Source organism: Embiotoca jacksoni, unplaced genomic scaffold (assembly GCF_022577435.1).
Source record: "Embiotoca jacksoni isolate LCO1_2020_lvr unplaced genomic scaffold, fEmbJac1.0.p SCAF_20, whole genome shotgun sequence".
Lineage (NCBI taxonomy): Eukaryota > Metazoa > Chordata > Actinopteri > Embiotocidae > Embiotoca > Embiotoca jacksoni.
The window spans coordinates 2,774,191-2,796,475 of record NW_027185341.1 but is presented as its reverse complement, the minus strand read 5'-3'; the positions used below and the strand labels follow the sequence as shown (position 1 = coordinate 2,796,475).

At 39.1% G+C, this 22,285-nt stretch overlaps 1 protein-coding gene across 1 annotated transcript in view; it reads left to right on the top strand.

Moving 5' to 3' along the window:
- Positions 1-22,285, top strand: part of LOC138201961 (protocadherin-15-like) — a 169,400-nt gene that overhangs the window by 18,512 nt on the left and 128,603 nt on the right. Inside the window, exons 2-4 of the mRNA XM_069155579.1 lie at positions 5,072-5,222; positions 18,181-18,195; positions 18,686-18,751. Coding sequence (XP_069011680.1) covers positions 5,090-5,222; positions 18,181-18,195; positions 18,686-18,751 — 214 coding nt within the window. The 5' untranslated portion in view covers positions 5,072-5,089. The remainder of the gene's footprint in view (positions 1-5,071; positions 5,223-18,180; positions 18,196-18,685; positions 18,752-22,285) is intronic.

Sequence of the window (22,285 nt, the reverse complement as noted above, 5' to 3'; positions counted from 1 at the left end):
GGAAAAGCAAAAGATTTAACAGAAATTCTGTTTTGTGTTGAAGTTTAAACGCCCCTGAATTAACTCTTGTGATAACAAATGTTGTTGTTAACCGCTGAACAGATTCCACAAGTTAGTGTCAAACTTGAAAACTAATAGCAAACAATAAACATTGAATTTACATCTGTCAAAGTAAAAGCCTGACTATATGCAATGTTTAGGACAATTTAGCTTTATCAGTATTAAGAGAGCATCACTATATCATGAGTTGGAGCCCTATATTCAGCACCTCCATTTTCTCCAGTTTGATAATTCTGATGTAGTATAATAGTTAACTTGTCTGCTTCTCTTTATCTTCATATCATCCTCTGTGATTGGTCTACATTTAATGAGGAAAATCAGTTATCTGGAGTCATGTTGTTTAGCAGCTGCAAAAGCTTTCAGTCAGGGACTCATCCTCTCACGATTGCATATTGGCAAACATTAGAAGATTCATATAATATTGGGTTTAGACTCCAGGCTGAGAAAGTCAACAAAAGGTCTACTTTAGATGAGTATATCATTTGACAACGAGAAGGTTCTGGGTTCCAACCGGTTGGCTGGGCCCTGTGTGGAGTTTGCATGTTCACTTTGTGCATGTGTTCTGCTTTCCTCTCACAGTCCATAGACATGCGAGCTAGGTTAATTGGTGATTTTAAATTGGATGTCGGTGTGAGTGAATGGTCTGTGTTGGCTCTGTGATTCACTGGCAACCCGTACAGGGTCTGTGGATGAATGGATGGATCTCCTGGCCAGACCCAGTCATAGTTTAGAGATGCTATAATTTGAGGACCAGTGTCTCTGTTTTCTCATTTACAATTAACTGGCAATATTATTTGGTAATAAAGGAAGCTGTGGGGCTTTGGCTTTGAAGTGAAATGAGAAAATATCTAGTTTTGAAATGAGTTTGGTTGCGAGCAGGTGTACACAAACCCCTTTTCATCTGTCAAAAATCAATCTGTGGTGGTCGTGTTGGCCGGTGATAATAGGCTATGGAGCACCTTTGAGATCAGGTTATTGCCCCTCAAACAAATTAATTTTAGATTTGCTGTCCTTTGTCCAAATTCACCTCATAAAAAGAAAAGTTCAACTTTTATGAGAGTTTTGACTGTGGGTTTTAAAGAAAAGTGTAACTGGTTATTGGCTATACAGCAATTTAAAAGCAATACTATGTGAAGTGGGGATGGGTTATGATTTTTGAATTGGCATTATATCATAAAAAAAAAAAATCAAATAGTTTATGAGACTATTGTCTTATCTTTAAAACAAAAAACATTTACTTGTGCCTGATAGCAATACATTACTACCACCAGAGGGTGGCGGTAATGCACCTAAAAGCTGTTCGACAGCTCCCATTAAGCAACAAGAAGAATGTGTTACTGCCAGGTGTCGATAAAACGTGTGGCTATGTGACATAACATGCTACAATACAAACAACAGAAACATGCAAGGATGACCCCAGCCATCAGAAACTTATGCATGGAACTCCTTCACAAATAAGCAAAAATTAGGTGTAGTGCAATCTCCGATAAAGCTGGCATACCATTAACTCAATCAATAATCATGGCTAGCATTGTCACCAGAAGTTTGATGTTAAACAGAGCAAACAATTGTCCTCATCTCAAACACAATAACCAAAGAGATGCTTCTCATCAGCTTTGAACAAAATGAGGGTTTTAGTTTGTTGAGTCCAAGTTTACGGTCGGGAGTCACTCTCTCTTTTTTGTGTGCGTGTGTGCGTCAAAAACTTGCCAGTAAATATCGTATAGTAAGTCTACTTAAAATACCCATCCCTAGTTTGTAGTATGTCTGTACACTTTAGGATATCTGTTCTTGTAGTTGTTCATTGTATAGTTTGCAATTTGTTGAAATGGTATTTTCACAAATAAATGTCTGATATTTTGTTATTCTTTGAGCACATTCATACAAAATTAATTACAAGTATCAAAGTCATCCCTCATTTTGCAAAATTAAAAGATTAATCCTGGCATTGCAACATTACCTCTTGCATAAAATAATTCTGTAAACTGTGTTTCGTGCTTCTGATGTAATCTTAAATACAAGCCGGCACTAATGCCTGTGGTCCAAGCTCAGCCTCATGTATGCATCAGTTTATTGACTACCAGACTGGTTAGTCACCTGGCCTTATTAAAAACAAAACCCTGCTTGAATTATTTATGAAATTCATCAACAGGTCTACCACTACATTAAGGACTCTGATGTTCAATTCAATGAACATCTAGTATCCCTGGTGATTCATAAATATCAGTGCAATCAGCAAATTTGCTTTTATGTTGACAGAGTATCTCTACAATGTCAATGGTGTTATCAGTTCTCTCTGCAGCAGGCATTCTCTGCCACTCTGTCACATCTTGATAACCATCCACCACCTTCACTTGCACACCATTATGGATAATCAGTTAAGAGCACGATGGCATTGTGAGTCTGAAGTGTGTCCTACAAATGAAGCTGGTCCCGGTTCAAGTCCCCATGACTGCTGGATCTCACCTCTGGGGTTTGGTAGAATATCTCAATTACATTTTCATTGTCAGCCAACTCCATCTCCATTCAGAGGGTAGGGCAGTAGTACTCTGACTCTGTCACAGTAATCTCTGCTGTGGGAGTTTCATAAATCAGTCCTAATTAAACAGGCGGCAGATTTTGCGTGACGGGAAGCGGTTAATGTTGTCCTTACTGAACGAGCCTAGCACAGTTCAGTTTCACTTACGGTCCTACTCAGCATAATCTTATGTGTAGAGGAAAGAATATCCTCAGTCTTACCATGGAAATAAGATAATGAAGACTGGGACACAACAACACTAAGGAGGTGAAGGTGTTTGCCCGACATCGTGCTATATCTTAAGTAATTGAATTATACAAACAGAATAAGAAATTCTATAGGTTCTATAACGATACAGAATCAAAACAGTCTCTCACTACATGTTACATTTTATGTCTGAAACTGAAAAAATAAAATGTGTTCCTGTGGCTTATTTTCTTTATTAAAAGACAAATGAGCAACTACAGATGTATCAAGTCAGTGGCCAAAACATTCATGATTTTGACAGTTATCACTTTGTCCAGCGCAGGAAAAAAAAACAACAGCTCCATTGAATAAACTACATGCACAGCAGAGCGGGTACTTGATTTAGTTTCACCCATATCCATAAAAGGCACCTCCTTTAATGTATTTCTGACAATACTCTATGGTCAAGCTGTGACATTCAGCCCATGGATGTCCAGGGCTTATGGAAAATGAGGTTCATAAAAACTCAATTTAAGAGGGCTCAAAGGTTTCTGGACACTTGTAGCAACCATAGACTGTACATAAAAGTGGACGTAGCTTCTGGGTTTTGAAAAAGGAGGCCAGTGTGGAAGTGCCTTTAACTGCAGTAGCACCGAGGGCCACTAGGGGCTGGGTCCAAAAATGGCTCTGGCTCCATAGACTGCCATTCAACTTCTCTCATTAAATACAAACTCAGTAAATATTTTCCAGAAGTTTTTATGGTGTCATTTTCTAAAGTTACTCCTTCTTATTAGTTTTCTGGCAGTCCATTGGAATATAATTCCATCTTTAATTACATATTAGCCCTAAAAAGTGGTGTGTTTGGGAGCGTGTCTGGTGGTTGACAGGTCCGTGGTGCAGTCAGGTTTCTGCTTTTGGTGGGCGGGAGCACTGTCCTTAGGATCCCAATCAGATTGATTCTGATTGGGAAACTCCTCCCCAGTTTATCCAAATATGGTCACTTCTGGCTCCAAAATAACAAAATGGCGATGGCCAAAATACCACACTCAAGGCTTCAGAAGTGCAGTTCACAAACCAAAGGGTGACATCACAGTTGGTTTCACCAGTACTTAAGAGCTCACATGTGGCTCACGGTTGTAGAGTGAGGTGGAGTTGTCGGTAAGATGAGTAAAAAAAAGATGGCCATGCAAGTGAGGACAAGAGTAGTGCTGTAAAAAGTCTCTTCACTGGATGAGTGAAAGAAAAAAGTCAATACAATACATTAACATATCCTTTGACTGTCTTTAGCTTCAAACAAACCTTCTGCTTCCCCTTAAGCTGCCTGTCCACCCTATAACATGTAATTAATCTCATTTTAAGCAATGCACACAGAGAAGCTGCAAATACACACACCCCCCCCTCCCCACCCCTCACCCCCCCCTCCACACACACACACACACACACACACACACACACACACACACACACACACACACACACACACACCACCACACCAGCTTAATGTATTTTTCTCCCCCTCTCCTCTGTATAGCATTTCAAATGTGGCAAATGTTCCACCTCAGGATCTGAGATGTTGTTGGCACCGCTGGCATTTTACATTGCACAAAATATTTCTTCCTTTATCATCATCTGCAGGTTTCTATATTTTCCGTTGTGCTTGCAATCCCCGTGAAGCAATCATTTACTTTGATGCACGAGCACAAAGATTGATCAAAGATTTCAGATTGCGACGCCTTAGCTGTGAAGAGCAGCCACAAAATGAATATCAAATGCCATCTGAGCTTTAGATTGTGAGAACATCCCATCTTTGGGATGTAATGGAGCGCACTGTCAATATGGAAAGCATCTTTTCATTCAAAGCTCATTTCTGTAGGGACGGTGAATGCAGTGCGTAGAGTTCAGCTACATTTAATTCTATAGTTTGGTGTTGGATTCTGATATTTGGGAGCAGATTCTGGGTCCAGTGAAGCGTGTTTCCCCTTCCTTAATCTGGACCTAACTGTACCCCTTGCCCTAAACAGTTCTCTCTGCTGATGATTTGGAATCAAATGTTCTGATGTACTGATGCTGTTGCTGTTAATGTGATAATGTGTTTCCACATTGCTGTGTGATGGAACCAAAAAAGGAAGTACCTGCAAAGTGCTGCACTTTAATATATATATATATTTTTTAATTTAGAACAAGGCCGACCGAGGCCACCAGATGTTTTTGTCTTCCAAGTTGGATGCTGTGCAGGTAAATGTGAGGTCAATGATTGTGTCTAACCTGCGTTCTTATGTTCTTGTCTCTGTCTCTCTCTTTGCACAGCTGGATGCTCGGTGAAGCATGGTGTTGAAGATGGGTAGAATGCGCTTAATGGGGCCACTGTCACGGGGCCAGGTCAAATGGCTGAGCCTAACGGGAACGGGAGTCCTTTATCTGCTGCTGCTATCAACCTGTCTCGGCCAAGACACCGAAGGTAAAGGGAGTCTCTCTTTGCGTCTCCTCCTCTCTCTGCTTTGTCTCTTTGTCTATTTTCTCGGTTTTATAATTCAGAGTAGATTTAAGTTGTCTGAGCAGGGACTGTTTTGACTTTGTTTTAAAGTAAGTCCCAAGATTTTTCTAATGCAAAATTCATTTGTGTGGTACATTGTCAGAGGGTGTGGGTAGTATCCTCAGTTTTACTTTTTATATCATCTACCGCAGTCCTTTCCTGTTTTTATTCCATTTCATAGTCACTTCTACCCAACACTTTAACATTGATACGTTCCGCTTGAGCCATAAAGTTAATATTTGATTCTATTTAATTTACAACTTAAATGCAGCGTACCATGTAATAATACACTGATTGTGTGATAATAATAGTCCTCACTGCTCACCCAGTAATAAGTACATCCTCTCTCAGTTTTGCAGAGTCTATATTAAGATACTAATCTGGAGAGATGCATAGTGTCTGGAGATTTTTAGCCACATTAGCTCCATGGCTCAAGTAATGTCAGTGCTTGTTCGGCACTTTGGTCCAGATTGAAATATCCCAACTCTTAAAGATACTACAGTGATTTGTTTTAGACACGAAAAGTAAAGTAATGAAGCTGATGAAAAGTAACGCCATGAATAGTTTGTATTTATCAATCATACAGTTTATACATTAGTGCAGTAACAGAAAAAAACTAAATCATTTATTTAGTGTGACCGTCCTTTGCCTTTGAAGGTGTTTTCACCCATGAGAGTCTCGACCAAGGTCTGAAACAAGGTACATGATGTTACATTGTTTGAATTCAATCCAGTTAGTTTAAATCTCATATAATATTGTGAGTGTACTGGTTTGTAGATGGGTGTGAGTCTGACGTTCACGTGTTCTCAATTGGTCCGGTAACCTTTCCTGAATGGATTGATGTCCTTGTCATGATACTATTATTATTTTATTTTTTTCATGGCATTTGTACCAGCATTTATTTTCCTCTTCAAAAATAAGTTATAGGTTTCTGCATTTTTATTAGTTTTTCATGTTGACCTTTGATTTCTTTGTCAGACCAAATCACCACACTCTAAATAAACCAAACCATGATTCAGTTTGAATTGGAGCGAGATCACCTCTTTTGGGAGATCAGTTTCTGATCATTTGGGGCACCTTTCACACCTGCTATTTTGATTCAAACAAAACTGAAAAGTGTGAAAGTACCCTAAAACCGCTACAATTGTCCTTGGTACAGCTAGGCACACTTTTCCAATGCACTTGGAAAGTTGGCAAACAATCTGGGAGAAGTTGCCACAGTTTATCTCCATTTTTTTCTGTCTTTTCATGTACTCCCAGACTGACTTGATGAAGTTGAGATCCGGACTCTGTGTGTGTGTGTGTGTGTGTGTGTGTGTGTGTGTGTGTGTGTGTGTGTGTGTGTGTGTGTGTGTGTGTGTGTGTGGAGGGGGGAGGCGGGGGGTGAACAGATACACAGAGCTGCTTGAAGTCTTGTTACCTTGTCCTGACAAACCAGAGGGATGCCAAGAGAACTATGTGCCTTTACAATCCCATTGCGACACATTACAGGCAAAAAAACAACAACTAAAATTTGCATGCTGAATACCCAAATTCTTAAATCTGTTTTACAGACAGACATTCATGAAAAGATGTGACTCATTTAACCAATGATATGTCATTTCTAATTAAATGTAACTGTTGATGAAAAAGGAAACTGTGATGTACAATTATAACATAATGATGATAAACATGGTAATAATGGCCATCTTAGCCAAAGTCCTGATAGAGGAAACAATCTAATTGTTTAGGTGGATGTTACTATAATCCTCAGTTTTAGAGCCCTGTTGTGACACAAAGTCTCTTCTCTCACTTCAGAAAGTATGAGTAATCCGCACTTCATTTTACAATAGCCACAGTTGACGGGGAAAAAAAAAAATCAGACGCTGATATTTTAATGTTGAAAAAACATCCCGTAACTGAGGGGAAACTGAAGCAAGGTAAAATAGAAATTAAGTCATCACCAAAGGGAGACCTCAGCATTATACTCCCTTGACTTTCTGCTCGATTTATCAGAATATTAATATTCCATTTAACTCGTAGTCTGTGAGATTTATCTGGTTGGCATTTAGCTGACGGGGGGGCTCTAGCTGGAGGTGAACGTCTGCCAGAGTACGCTTCTGCGAAGAAGTAGAAGGGGATCATCTGTGAGCATCAAGTATGTCTGTCAGTGTAGGTTTTTTTTGTGAATTACACAATTCTAAACATCGCTTCAATTCAGATCTCCCCGGACCCATCTGTATCTCTCCTCCCCATCACATCCGTCCACCTGTATTCTGTTACACCTGCACAACCACTGACAGGGTCTCACAAACAGGATTGCAGGCATTATGCGGGCGGATCTGTACATAAGAATAGTATGTTTTAATGAGCCTGGGTCTCCAGTTGACAGACAATGTTGTACTTGGTGTTGATCCCCTCATGACATGAGTGCTGGTGTGATTTTAATGAGCTCGAGTGCCAGGACAAGCGGTTGATTTCAGCTGTTTGCACCACAGCACGACAAGGGTACTAGCATGTTTTAATTAGTGTGGGTCCCTTAGCACCAGGCTATATTTACTCCCTTTCGGTTTTCCGAGTGTGAAGGATACCAGGATGTTTTTAATGACCCTCAATCACAGTGTGAGAAACCTCACAATGTGTCAAATCAGGCCTTAAAGTTTAATAGCTCCAAACCCTTTTACTCCTGTTTGTTTTTCTTCTCTCGAAACATTTCATAACTTCTGCTTAAGCTCAATGTTTTAGCACTGATATCAGTTTGACTTGTAGCACACCAGCAGCTTAATTTAGCCATTGTTACAGATTCAAACTCAACAGTCCTCTGTGCTCAGGAACTACAGCCGAGTGACAAACAGCAGAGTAAAATGCAAACTTCTGTTGAATTCCCATACTTGAGTTGACTGAATTATCCATTTATTTGAAGCCAGTTGTGTGTAAGCGGTGCTTCACTGGTCGTTTTAATTGAATGTGACTTATCTGCGAATGTGAACAAGCCCCGACAGAAGGGATGAAACGAGTTACGCTTGAGTTGTGGTATATTGATGGTGATGTGTGTGTATCTCTTTGTTCATAATGCTCTTTTCTGAAGCTGTGAGTGAATATTACCTGTGGTAGTGTGGCACTGCTGCAGTGGAAATATAAAGGCGGTTTGCTAAAAAAAAAAAAGAAAAAGAAATAAAGACTACCAATAAAGTACTTTCTCTGTCCTATTCCACCATAACTTCCACAGGCAAGCCATATTTCTACAAGATGTACAAAAAAAAGAAGTTTTTATTGCAATGTAAATCACAGTCACATGACTATGGTCCTTTCCCAAACCAATTGCTACTCACTAGCCCTTAACCACTCTGCATTAACTCACTTTTTTTTTTAGAGCAGCCTTTAACTAACCGGCATTGCCACCATGTGATATTTGCTGTGTGCCGAAAATCGCCAATCTGTAAACAACACAGACCCTCCAATGCGACCAGTACAAGCCATGTTGGTAAATGATTATGCAGACGTATTGATGGTACTGTTCTTCCTTCGACTTTCTTTGATATTTACTAGCATTACTACAACTATTTATATCATTGCGTTGGCGGTTGCCGCCACTGCTTTTGTTGGAATTGAATTTCAATAGAAACACTTCAAGGTCATTGCACTTAGCCATCGCCACTGCTTGTTGATTCCTTGGAACCTTCATACAAACAGGGTGTCCAGAGGTTAAGCACAGCAGAAACTAAAGCTTTGAGCAATAAATAGGTGGTTAAAGACAAGCTAGGGGATGATATAAATAAACAGGCAGATTGTTGGACACTCTTGCATTCGTCCACCATGAAACATCTGTTACTATAGATGCTGATTAACAACATGCTCATCCCACTGTGGTGCTAGCCTAATATATATTGACTATTGTTTAACACCGTATCCTAAACATTCAGCACGTCATTAAAAATATGTTTTTTTTAATGTTTATATTCACAAAAATGCAGTTTTATGCCTTTACCCCCCTCTCACATGTTTGACATAATTGTGTGGCTGCTAGTGGAGAACAATATGTAAATTAAAGTGAACTGGCTCATTAAAACTTTTACTTGATGTCACTACTTGTGAAAATAAAACTTGCTGGGTAGCTTTAATTAGTGAGATTGAGTTTTTTTTTTTTTTAATGTGTTAAGGCCTGCACAGGGATAGGGAAACAGAAGCAGGTGACTAGCATTGAGGCTTTACTGTATGCGCTCCTTGTCCATCAGTTACCACATGGATCAGACCACCTGACTGAATCACTATCCAACATCTCTTTTTGTGCATTTCAAAGAGTGAAAAACCAAATCCAGAGTGCTGTAGTTATATTTGTATATACGATACATCCATTCAATTCATTTTAATGCTATGAAGTGCTTTTATGAAAGTCTGTTCTTCTGGCTGCCAAAGTAACGACCATTTCAACATCTTCCATCATTTTCAAAGCTCCACATCAAACAAGAAGCTGACTCTTAATCATGCATCAAATAATACTTTTGTTCTTTGTTCACCAGGCTGACTGTATCAGATTGTGTAGGTGTTCCAGATATTTAGTCCACCCTTTGTCTGTCTGTGATGGAGGAGGACAGAGTTTGTGCCCTGAAGATCCAACTGGGACTGAAACGTTGTCATTAAACCTTTGTGGCTTGAAGCGAGTGTGCAGGCGTAACTTTTTTTTCCCATTGGTGCTGTCCTCTAATGGTCTTGCTCCTATTGTATGTGAAGTGTGTATAATTATTCTCCCCTACAATTCATTATAAATATGCAGCCACTCTTATGTCAGCTGTGTCAGTGTGATAGACTGAAGCTTCAGATCTATGCCATATTTCGTGGGTTAGGGTTGTGTCAGTGTGTGTTGATGTGAGTGGAGTTTCCAAGGTGATTTTTTTTTTTAGTTTACCATTGCCTCCCTTTTGTTGTTAGATGTTTCACGGGAAGTGAATGTCTCTCCTAACATCTCACATCAGCATTACTTTCTCTTCTCTCTCTGTCTTTGTCCTTCTCTCTGTTTTTTTTTTTTTTTTCATCTACCATTTCTTCTCATCAGTCCTTGACATCTCACTGATACCTCCATCGCTGAAGCACGCTGGTATTTCTCTAGATCAGAGGTCTTCAACAGGGGGGGTCCGTATATTCTGTATATTTTATAGAATATATATATAGCAGGGGGTCCCTGCTCCATCTCTCTATCAGTTTGGGGGTACTTGGCCTGAAAAATGTTGAAGACCCCTGCTCTAGATTGTTTTTTTGTCCAGCTCTCCCTTTGCTTCTGGAACTTTACCCCTCTCACATTTATTGCTGTATCTACTACATCACTACCTCAGTTGCTTTCGCTTCATCCCTGCATATTCCTTTCAACAAACAAAACTTCAGCACCTGTTAAAATCCAAATGACATTCATTGCAATAAAGTGTTGAACTTGTCCTTTAAATCTTTTGATGAGTTTACTCATCTTTATAGAACATCCAACATCCAGATTTTTCCTACAGACATCAATGTGCATGCTTACAGTTGGTGGACACCATAAGAGCGTTTGGGGTTACCGGAGGAGTGTTTACGCATTTCCACCGTGTGTCTGCAGAACAAGTGCTGTCTGATTACCACCACTACTGCTGTCAGCTGTGTTCAGCCCTGCACTGGCTAGGAACAGACCTGACACCCTGAGACAGAGACCGAAAGAGAGAGAGAGGGAGAAAGTCGGGATAATGGATAAGCCAGCACAGTGACAAAGTGGTGATCCCTACAGCACTGAGCCTGTGTGTGTGTCTTTGTGTGTGTGTGTTTTTTTTTTTTTGTGTGCGAGGGGTCCACAATCCGTTTTCTCTCGAGATACATCAATCTAACACAAGGTCACACACTGTCTCTCTTCGACAATCCTCTCTTTTTTCTCCTCCTCTTCCTCTTCTCACAAGTCCCTTCTTCCTCTCCTCATCCTCTCTGATTTCAGTCGATCCTCTTCTGCCAATTGTCTCCTTCTTTTCTTTTCTCAACTCCCATCAAATCGTCTCCTCTCCTCTCCCCTCTCCAGTTTTTGTCCCCTGTGTTCCTCCTCTGCCCTCCATGGATGAATGGATAGAAGGGAAGGATGGATGGAGAGATGAATGGGTTGATGGATGAATGGCCGGCTGGTTGGGTAGAGGAGGGAAGGCAGAGAGGAATTGGACTCTGGGGAGATGTGTAGATTGGTGTACCTGCTGATGGAGGCTTAAAAAGGACATGACACATGAGAACTTTTAGAGGAAAAACCACCCATTTGCCTGTCTGCCGGAATTTCTACCCTTTACCACCATGTCTTTCAATTCTCCCGTTTGAAACACATGTGCAGTATATTTTTAGAAGTCCCGCCTGTCAGTCGGTTCTGTAGTGAAATTATATGTTTTGCGCTGTGCTGCGGACCAGACACCAGGGCATGGGATATAATGAATGAGCAGAATTACTAGCTCTGCTTCTTGTTTTAACATGTTCATTTGCGCTGTTTTAACAATGTGATTTTAATGAGTAAATTCTCCTGAAGGGGCTCTTTGCATATTAAGTAAGTTACATCAAAAAGGCCCAATGTGTAATTAACTTAAAAACCCTGTGAAACACTATTAATGGTCAAACGCCCACACATACTGTGGGAATGCTACACACATATGGTTCATATTATTAGGTCAGTGTGATGCCATTAATCCTCATTAATTCTATTGTGTGCACACTCAAACAACATGCAGTATTGTAGAAAATTGTCTTAAAGACCATTTCTTTAAATTACTTCTCAATATATGACATGAAGCATTTCCTTCATCTGACTGTTCCGTCGCCTCATTATATTATCTATTTCAGGGTGGACAGTTTTATCACAAAATGTTTACTTTGTCATTTTTTTTTAGTTGTGCCACATCGAAATGATGTAGCCATCAATCATACTGTGGAAACTGCTTTTTCAAACTACTCCCTTCTTTTAGAGTAATTTTTTTTAGATATCTGATAAACACAGACGTCGCCCCTGATAACGCCCGTTTGCCTTCATTGCTACTGCATGTTCACATATTACTCCACCATATTTTGGAGTTCACCATCATTGGGTTTTCCTATTCACAGTCTAGACTTCAGGCAAAGTGTCCAAGCGGATATATAACAGATGGTAACAAGCAGAATGCAGTCAAGTACAGCTTATTCAAATGAGCTCAAATTTTTCACAACATGGTATCATAGAAAATGTATTAAAATGCTTTCGAGACTATTTCTGCCTGAAATCAGAAAGTTACCAGCCACTGTGCTACCCTTAAGATTATTCTGAAAATCTTTAAATGTAATTTACAATTTTAGGAGTTTTTGGCACAATATGATGCAAGTTTTGAATATTATTGTTGGATATTGTGTTTCTATTCAATGCCAGGATGTATATTACCATTATTAATTTAGCATGATAATTAGTGAGCTTGACCTAGTTGCTGGTAGGTGGATGTGTTCAGGCAACATATCTGTTTTCACTTCTTTTAAGTGTGTATGCTAAGATGAGCTAGCTGTAATTCCTGCAAGTAGCTACTGTGTACATATATATATAAAAGGGCTTTTCATGTGCTCTCGGCAAATATGGATTAAATGTATTTGCTAAATTTTGCTCCAAGTTTTATTTTTGTTTTACAACATTTACAACAGCCACCTTTGACTCCTTTCCTAATGCCTAAGAAGCAGGTAGAAAATAAAAATCTGCAGAAGATTACCTTCTTCTCTTTCCACCCTCTGAAATGATCTCACCATGCGTCACTCACAGGCCCAATCTGAAACATTATTTGATGAAATTAGTTCAATTATTTCAATGGAAGCAGGCCAGGGTGATGGCTCAAAAGGATCAGGGATGCTTGTGGTGTTCTTCAGTGTCATTTGGGAGGAAAGCAGCCTTGGCTCAGCAATCCTTCATGTTAGTCCATGTCATCTGATTTTGTGCCCTGGAGGCAACTGCTACAGAAACTGCTAATTTATCATTGGATTACATGTACTGAAGCTATGATTCAGATTTTCCTTCCAGAATATGTTCTTTTGGTCTACCCAAGCGACAGCCCACCGTGACGTCACCCACTGGTTTGCAAACTACTGTTCAAAGCCTCAAGTGTGGCATTTTTTCCCGTCGCCACCTTGTTTTTTTCTTTTTAATCAGAAGTGAACATATTTGAAAGAGAAGGTGGAATTGTGAAGGAGTGAGGGGTGTATCTGACTGAGAACCAGAGGACACTACTCCCACCCACCTATACCAATCTAACTGCCCCCAAGGCATGTCAATCAAACCAGGGGTGCCCTGAAACATACCTCTCGTTGAGGCTTAATATCTAATTGATTATGTAATTATTTTCAGAAGGACCACCAAAAAGAGATAATTTAGTGAATGACACCATAATAACCAATACAATTTATTGTCTTTGTATTTCTTGAAACAAGTTGATGCTGTTTAAATTAAGCCTGATGGTTTTTTTTGTAGCAAGTCCCTAGTGGCCCTCATTGGTATTGCACTTAAAGGCACTTCCACATTGGCTTCACTTTTCAGACTAGGAGTATTCTCGGCTTCCCCAGGCATTTTATAGACGTATTGCCCTGTAAATCCCATTTAAATGTCTCATATAATACTTTAATGTACCTTAATACACGCAAATGTTTTCTGCATGAGCCTTGTATGGTGTTGAGTCTCCATTCTTGGTTTAAAGGACCAGTTAACAGTTTGGGATTTACATTCATTCCCTATTTTCAGAGACAAGATCAATAAATATGATCCTAAAGCTAACACCCTATTAGTTTAGCTTAGCATAAAGAAAGACACAGGCAGAAACATGGCTCAAAGTGTGGATTTAAAGCTTACTGATTAAAATAGCATATGTCATTTATTTAATCCATCCAAAAACCAAAGTGGGAAAAACACAATTTTTGCTTTTAAGGAATGCTAAACACAACAACACAACCCTAAAGACATCAATAATACTGTTCTCTTCTATCTTATGTCTTTGGAGTGACTCATTCTCCGTATCCAATGCACCCTATCTCAATACACACACAATCAACCTTGTCCAGGTGCCCCATTGAGTCACAGCCTCAGCATGTATATTTTATGGTAACTCTAGCATGTGTGACTTTGCAAATACAGACAGAAATAAGGTCTCAATTGTGTCAACTGTGTAAAGTGGTGTGAATGTGCACATGCAGTTGTGTGAAACGGTTCCTAAGCAGCGTGCATGTATTTGCGTGTCACAGAGACAGTTGCTAAGCTGTGTGTCTGTGTGTACTGAAACAGCCGGAGTTGTTTTCAACAAGCTCAAAGCCTGCTTGGAGTCTCGGATGACTGCTGTGGTCTTCAGCAGCAGTCAAAGTCACTTGTCTCTCTCCTCTTCTTTAGTCAACTTAATGGAGACTATTTTTCTGCCACCCTTTGGCAACTGTTACTTGCTTATTCTTCCTGACAAATTTAGATGGACAGAATTTGAATAGTAAATAAAGAATGTATTGATTGAAACACTTTCAGTTTAAATAAAGAGGTGTTGGATGGATGATGAATCTACAACGGAGCAAACTTTTTTCATTGACAGCCTGTGATAGTGAGATCTATTTCAAAGTTTTAAGCCCTTCTTTATGAGCTCCACACCTTGAATGCTTCACCCTCATTCCCCTCACATAGTTCTCCATGGAGCCTTTCATCAGCTTGACGGAAACCTGGCATTAGATGGATTTATGCACTTGCTCATGCACAAAGTCATTTCAGTGATTTTTTTTTTTTTTTTTCTCCAGAAACTTTGAAAGAGGAGAGCACAAGTATATGCTCAATGGAGAATAAGTGTGTGCTTATAGGAAGACAAGCACATACCAGTGAAGGAAGAAATGCACAAGTAAACATCTGAAGGCGAGCATGAGTAGACACTTCAGGGGCGTAAAAAAACTGCATACAAGAGAACACTAATTGTGCTATAGGAGGCCCTTTACTGGTTGAAGAAACAGGCCTGTGACCTCTGTGAGAGAAGAGCAGTGAATTTGCATTTCTATGCAATTAACTCTTCATCCTGAATTGCTCTGTCATGCAGAGAGAAAGAGAATTGCTGTGACACGTGATTTAATTCACAAACTGCAAACAGTGCAACAACTAAATAGATTTCATCTTTGCTTGGTGTTAATACTTGGAAGAATTTGTTTTATTCAAGATTTAACTGGAAAAAAAGTGTCTACAATTTCTTCAACATTTACTTTTGCCACAGAGAGACTTAAAATTAGCACTACCTGTCTCCAGTTTTTAAAATATTTAGTTCATTTGGAAATCTCACCGTGTTCATCTGCCACTTCAAGTTACAACCCAGGCTGTTTACTTTTCATATCATTTAATTTTGTATTATTTGAGGGGGAAATCAGACTGACAGGTAGAGAGTCGGAGGCAGATGAGAAGAGACAGGAGAGGGAAGAAACCAAGGGGAGAGAAAGAGGGAGAGATAGAGATGCCCCATAGAGAACAAATGGGTGGTTAGTAATATATGAGGGGCATCAGCTTACACTGAAGGATAAAAAGGCAGTCAGGCAGGGGATACACATCTGTCATCTGCTGTTCACACACACACACACACACACACACACACACACACACACACACACACATACACACACACACACACACACACACACACACACACACATATGCCAGCTGGTAGACTGTGATGTAACTAGTGACTATTGTTCCATGGCTCATGCATCTTTCTTGGTTGCTAACCTGAGATGCACTTGTAGAAAAGCTTCTGAAAGTGGAAGAGTTGAAATTCTGGCCCACCATCTTTCTTATAATGTCAACAAAAATAAGAAATGAATAAGCTTTGCGAAAGTCAATTTATGGCAGATTTGCTGTAATGGATTTCTCTCTGAGAGCATATTTTATAGAAAACTGAATGCCAGTTGTGTCTTTGCAACATTATGAGAAAGCTCTGTATCTGCAAAATGTTCTGACAATTAAAGCATGAATGATTTTATTTTTTTCCCTCAAATATGCTTAGAAAACTCAAATCTCTTAGTTGGAGGGACAGATTGTTGTCTGGGTTGAGAATTAAATAATTTCAAGTCTGACTTGAAGCAAAGATGTGAATAGTTTGACATCCAGGAAAAGATGAGTGTTTTCCAACCATTTAGATGAGCAGATTGCAATACTCTCATGACTGTGCATTATGAATGGAGCCTATCTTAGCATAAAGACTTGAAGCAGGAGAACTATGAGTGTATTTCTAAAAATCCTTATACGTTACTTTTACCCAAGGCCCTGTATTTTGTATTATGTTTCTTCGCAATCCATGAGAAGATATCTACCAAAAACTTTGTAGTTTTACATTTCTTTTTTTAACCTTCCAAATGTTGGCTGCTTTTGATGGCACACACCCAGGCCAACCACAGGTTGTTGTTTTTTTAGGTCTTGTAGTTTGCTAGCTCCGCGGGTGACTGCTTTGCGTTTTCCTCCACATAAAAAGATGGACAGTTGGCCAAGCTGAGGGCATCCCAAGGTCACAGCTGCTGAAAACAGACTGTGTGAATTTATCTATGGACTTAATGTTAAAAAAGAAAAGAACCAAAATAACAATGTTTCGCTTCATAGCATTTATTAATCTACAGAATAACGCACAACACGAGGGGCGTAGTAGATAAAACCTGGTCTTTGCTGTCAAAGTCCTCTGCTTTGTATATACAGCCATTAACCCCAATAGCCTCACTTTGACTCTGCAGTGCAAGACTGTCACATTTCCTTGATTAAAGAAAATGGTGAAAGCAATAGAGGCAGAGATGTTTTATGAATAAGGTATTTCATAAAGCAAACTTAAAGTAAAGGAAAAAGGTTGCCTACCTGTAGCAAAGTCAGATTGCTAAAAGGTGTGCTGGGATAACTGTGTTGTGAACGTGGGAGAAAATGGGAGGTTTTGTTTTTTTCTTTTTGGTTTGAACTAATTTAGTCATCATAGTGCATTGGCACAATAATTGTCTCAGAATGCTGGTTTGAACAACTGCTTGCTTACTAATAAATGCCAAATCTGTGGAAAAGCTAACAAGGCAACACGCTGAATGTCAACAATGAATGTAGCTCTTTTTTCTATGAGCAAAGAAAACAGTCTTTCTCTCCTTTAGTATAACCAATTGGAAAACCAATAATTTCCAGCTCTAAAATCAGCTAATTTGGATCCCCGGGACAGTTTAATCGATATTTGGGAACTTTCCGTCTCCTGCAGCAAAATAGAAGAAACCATGCCAATGAATCTTGAGATAATCTACTATGTCACACAGTTGTAATGCTTTATCATAGAGAGTAAGAGAGAGAGAGAGAGAGAGAGAGAGAGAGAGAGGGGGAGAGAGAGAGAGAGAGAGAGAGAGTGTGATCATTGTTCCATGAAGTCTATTTTCTAGGTGAGCAGATATCCATCTTCAAGCCTTCCTCTGGGATTTTCACAACCATCCTCGAGAGCTGTACAATAATGTTGGCCTGCCTGGTGAATGTGGGTGTTCTTGTTTTCCCGTATTCTGGCAAGGACGGAGGGATAAAGGCAAATGCTTGAGTGTTGGCACGGTTTCCCCTCAGAAAGGGACCATTTTAAGCCTCCAGCCGGGGTTAAAAATCATTTCTCCTTATAGTAATACAGTGAGTGTGGGTGGTAGCTGTGAAAGGAATAGGAAAAGCTTATAAAAAAAAATGACACATCAACATTTGTGTACAGAACATGCAAACACACACCTCACAGCACATTTCAAAACGCCTTTCTTCTGCTGGTTGCTTTTCAGTTTCTTTCCTCTGACGGTAAATTCCTGTCTTTCATAATATTTTTATTCTGCTTTTTCTTTCTCCCTCCCTTCCCTTGATTCTTACCTTACATCTCTTCTTCCTTCCTTCCTGGTTGGACGTGGCTGTCTCTGTCTGCAGATTGGCAATATGAGGGTAAGAACAAGCTCCTTTTTCTTCCTCTGCTAACTGTGAATTCGGTCACCGTGGTAGTTCCTTAACACCTGTTAACCCCACCGGGATGGTTGTAGTAGTATAGAAAATGGGCAAAACTCTCTCTTCACTGATGACTCTTGGCTCCCTCAAATCACCTCTTTTGTACTACATTTTATGCCAGTTATATAATTCATCTGCTCTTCTTCTACCTAACCCATTTCCTCTTACTGTAGAGAGAAGAATGAGGTTAATAAGCTATAGATAATATCTGCCAAGCTTATCCTTTACACTCTTTCATTGCTGTTGTCCTTATTTCTTAATTACTACAAGTCATTATTAAGCATTTTACTTCTAAATACTAACATTTATCAAATGATCTCACCCACAGGCTTCACAATTATATTTAACATTTTAGAAATTTTAAAGAATTGAAACCCTGCGATGTATAAATGCTAACTTTATCCATTTCTTTTTTTTTTACCCTTTCCAGAATGTAAACTTTCCCGGTCAGGTCCTCCAGCTACCATCGTTGCCATAGATGAGGAAAGCCCCAACGGTAAAGTATTCATCTTTTTTCGTCTTCATTCTGTGTTGGAAAGTGGATTTAAATATAGCTCTAAAGTCAAGTGAACCCTTTGTTTGAGTTCAAATTTTTAATACAATCATAATTTTTTATTGTATGTAAACAAACACTGTTGGATGATCTTGACCTTTTAGTTCGTGCTGATTGGCATGGCATGTGGCCTCCTCATTAAAATTCATCAGGTCTCTGCCAACTGAGTCATTCTGAAGTCTGGTCCCCGTTACAGAAGTAAGAACATGAGGTCATTCAGTTCAGGGTAAATTTGTGTACCAGAGTGTAAACACCAACAAATATGAGTGTCGTTGCAGCTTTCTGTGTGTGGAGGGATTATGTGCCTTTTCTGGCCGGGCGCAGTAACTTCCTGGCGTCTTCGCTTGTTGCCTGACAACTTCAGGGTGACAAAAATACTTTGTTCTCTTGTGGTAAAAGGTGTTAACTATTGGGTTATAGAGGTGTTCTCGCAGTTTCCCCATTTTGAAACTTTATACCAGGCTAAGCGAGCTGCTGTTGGCTGTAGCTTCCCGTTAAATGAACAGATATAATGGAGGTATAGATCTTCTCATCAAACTCTCCTCAAGACGTTAATTAAACATATTTTATCTAATATCTAGATATTGCTTGAAAATAATTTACAATAGTTTTTTGGATGAGGATGTAGTGAGCTATATTTGGGTTTCAAAGCATCCTTTTCTTTGGGGCCTGAGTTGTGATGATTTTGTCAGTAAGTATTCCAGTGATACTTGGTTAAAGTCCAAATTCATATTTTTTTTCTTCTCTTCTCTTCTCTTCTCTTCTCTTCTCTTCTCTTCTCTTCTCTTCTCTTCTCTTCTCTTCTCTTCTCTTCTCTTCTCTTCTCTTCTCTTCTCTTCTCTTCTCAACCCCCTACCCCACCTTGAACCACTTGACTAAATATATATATTTTTTTATATATCTTTTATCTTAACATCCAAGTAAATATCTTCCTTGTGTTTTGTCTCCAGAGTAGCTCAAACTGTTTAAGAACTTCTTTGCTCATTAGCGGCTCCTGGTTTGATGGCTGTGCCATTTAGATTGTACAGGATATAAACAAACACATGGTCCCAGAGTCTTCTCAGGGGTGTGTTTTAGTGCAGGCTTGTGTTTGTATATATAAACATAATTTTTGTGAAATTCAGAGGAGGTTACAGTTTTTGTGGAGGCTACACATTTTAATTCATGAGTTTAATCCTCCCTTTGGTCACAAGGAAATGAAGGCTTATGCCGGCCTGTAGGAGCCGACCTGTCACACTGTCTGCCATGTCGGCTCTTCCGTAAAGTTTTACAGTAAATTTTTAGACCTGATCACAGTAATCCTAACTGACATAAATAGAGATTAGCAAATCAACGCCAGACATGGAGGAGAGCAACACCATCCATCCACCCAGCTGGCATGTCTGTATCAGTTGATAACGGCGTCCTAGAAGCTATCTATCCTCTTATTTCTCCTACTTTGCCCTTTCACTTTGCTCTTCTGATCTTCAGAGAAGTGTCTTTTGGGTCTGCACATCAGACTGGGAGTGGTAATTACATGTCGGGCTTTGATTTGCATTTTCTGCTCGCCACCCATGTTGGTATTCCTTGATAGTAACAACAAGATTTATTTACAGTACTTGCAATATGATATGAGCAACTCAAGGGTACCTGGAATTAAATTACTTATTTACTGTAAATGTCACATGCATTATATCATATAGAATATTACCCCAGTCTTTCACTCATTTAACATTGACTCAAGGGTGAAGTTTTGTTTAAGAAGGAGGAAAGACAGAAATAGCTTTGATCTTAGCTTCTTTTTTTTCTTTTTTTTTTTTTTTTAAGAAAAGACAAATTAAATTATGGCGATAGTGAAAGCTGTTCCTGACATTTTACTTATTTATATTAGGTTACCATTTACAGTGCAGTGTATTTTTTTTAATGGATCAGGTAGAAAATAGTTACCAGTTCCTACTGCTACTTAAATCAAACAAAACTAACAAAGGAAAGTAATTTTAAAGCAAAGGTAAAATAATATATTTACTATAGTTTTTTTTTTTTTTTTTTTTTTTTTTTTTTTAATCAATACTGGGTTCCTATGAGGTAAAATAATGAAAAATAATAATAAAACAGTTCTGGCAAAGTGGTGTTACAACAACATTGATATTATTTGAATATATAAACAAATTATGGAGTGGTTAGGACTGTTATCTCATAGCGAGCTGAAATTGGCATCTCTGCTGAGTCGGCTCGTCGTCCCCATGCCTGTGTGGGTTCTCTCCAGATGCAGGTCAGGTTGCCAATTAGTGTGAATATGAGACACAGGAGGCAGCTGTTTGTTTCATGTTTCAAATCCATACTCAGTGTTGTTGTGTTTTAACCATGACCCTTTTATAACTTTAACCTTGTGATTATTACTGCAACTATAACCAAAAAGGTCCCATAGCCTGAACAGAGTACCTACTTTAAATCAATTGCTCTTTCCCTTAACCTAATCAAGTTGTTTATGCACCTTAGTCTAACCAAACCTTTGCCACAGCATTGTCACATTATAAAACAGTCAGTTATTTAGTTTTCAATGATTTCAAACTGTTCATCTGTGGAATATCTCAGACCACCATCACCCTACAACGGGAGTTATGAGCCAGTATGAACAAAAGACCTACACTTTTGGTCTTTGGAGGACTTTCCTCAATACATATGTAGCTGAACCCCATAAATCATAGTCGTTCATTGTTTAAGATCTGAACCCCTCTTCCTTGAGCTTCTTATTGCTTCTTATTGGGTTGAGTATTATTATATTAGTAGTATTGAGTTGCTGTCATCATTTTGGGAGGCTAGCCCTTACAATTTATATACTCTTTAATAACCCTTTCAACTGAGATTTGAGATTATACTAAAGCCCGTTTCCTTACCTTACCTTATTGTACCCCTACAGTTTTGTTAGCAGTATGCCTAGTTGTCCCCATAGTGTTACTTTCATCCACTGTTCCTAAATTTAGTAGAAATGGTAAATAGGAGTGGTTTATTATTGTTGTCTGATTACATTGTAAGTGATATGGACTGTTGCATTTTATCAAACTAAAAAATAACTCTGTATTAGGGGTGGGTGATGTCTGCAAGCTGGCATATGACAATGTCCACAGGGAACCAGATTTACTTGTTACTAAACTGATCGACAACCAAGTAGCTGTTTTTTTTAATAAAAGCACAAGCTGTCAGACCAACACTTGTTGCACTAAAGCCTCCTATGGGTTTATATGAAAAAAAAAAAATGTTTTTTTTAATTTACCATGTCTATAAATTCTGACACACATCATGCCAGGCTTCCACCGTGAAGACTGTCAGCCATCACCAATTGCAATGTGCTTTAGCCCAACCCTATTCAATATTACAAGTGATTTATTCATATTTTTCTTTCAGACATGATAATGAAACAGTGTAAGTAGTTAGCTAAAACATGACAAAGTGATACGCAGATGATAGGGTAGGAGTTTAAGTGTAGGTGTGGCAGGC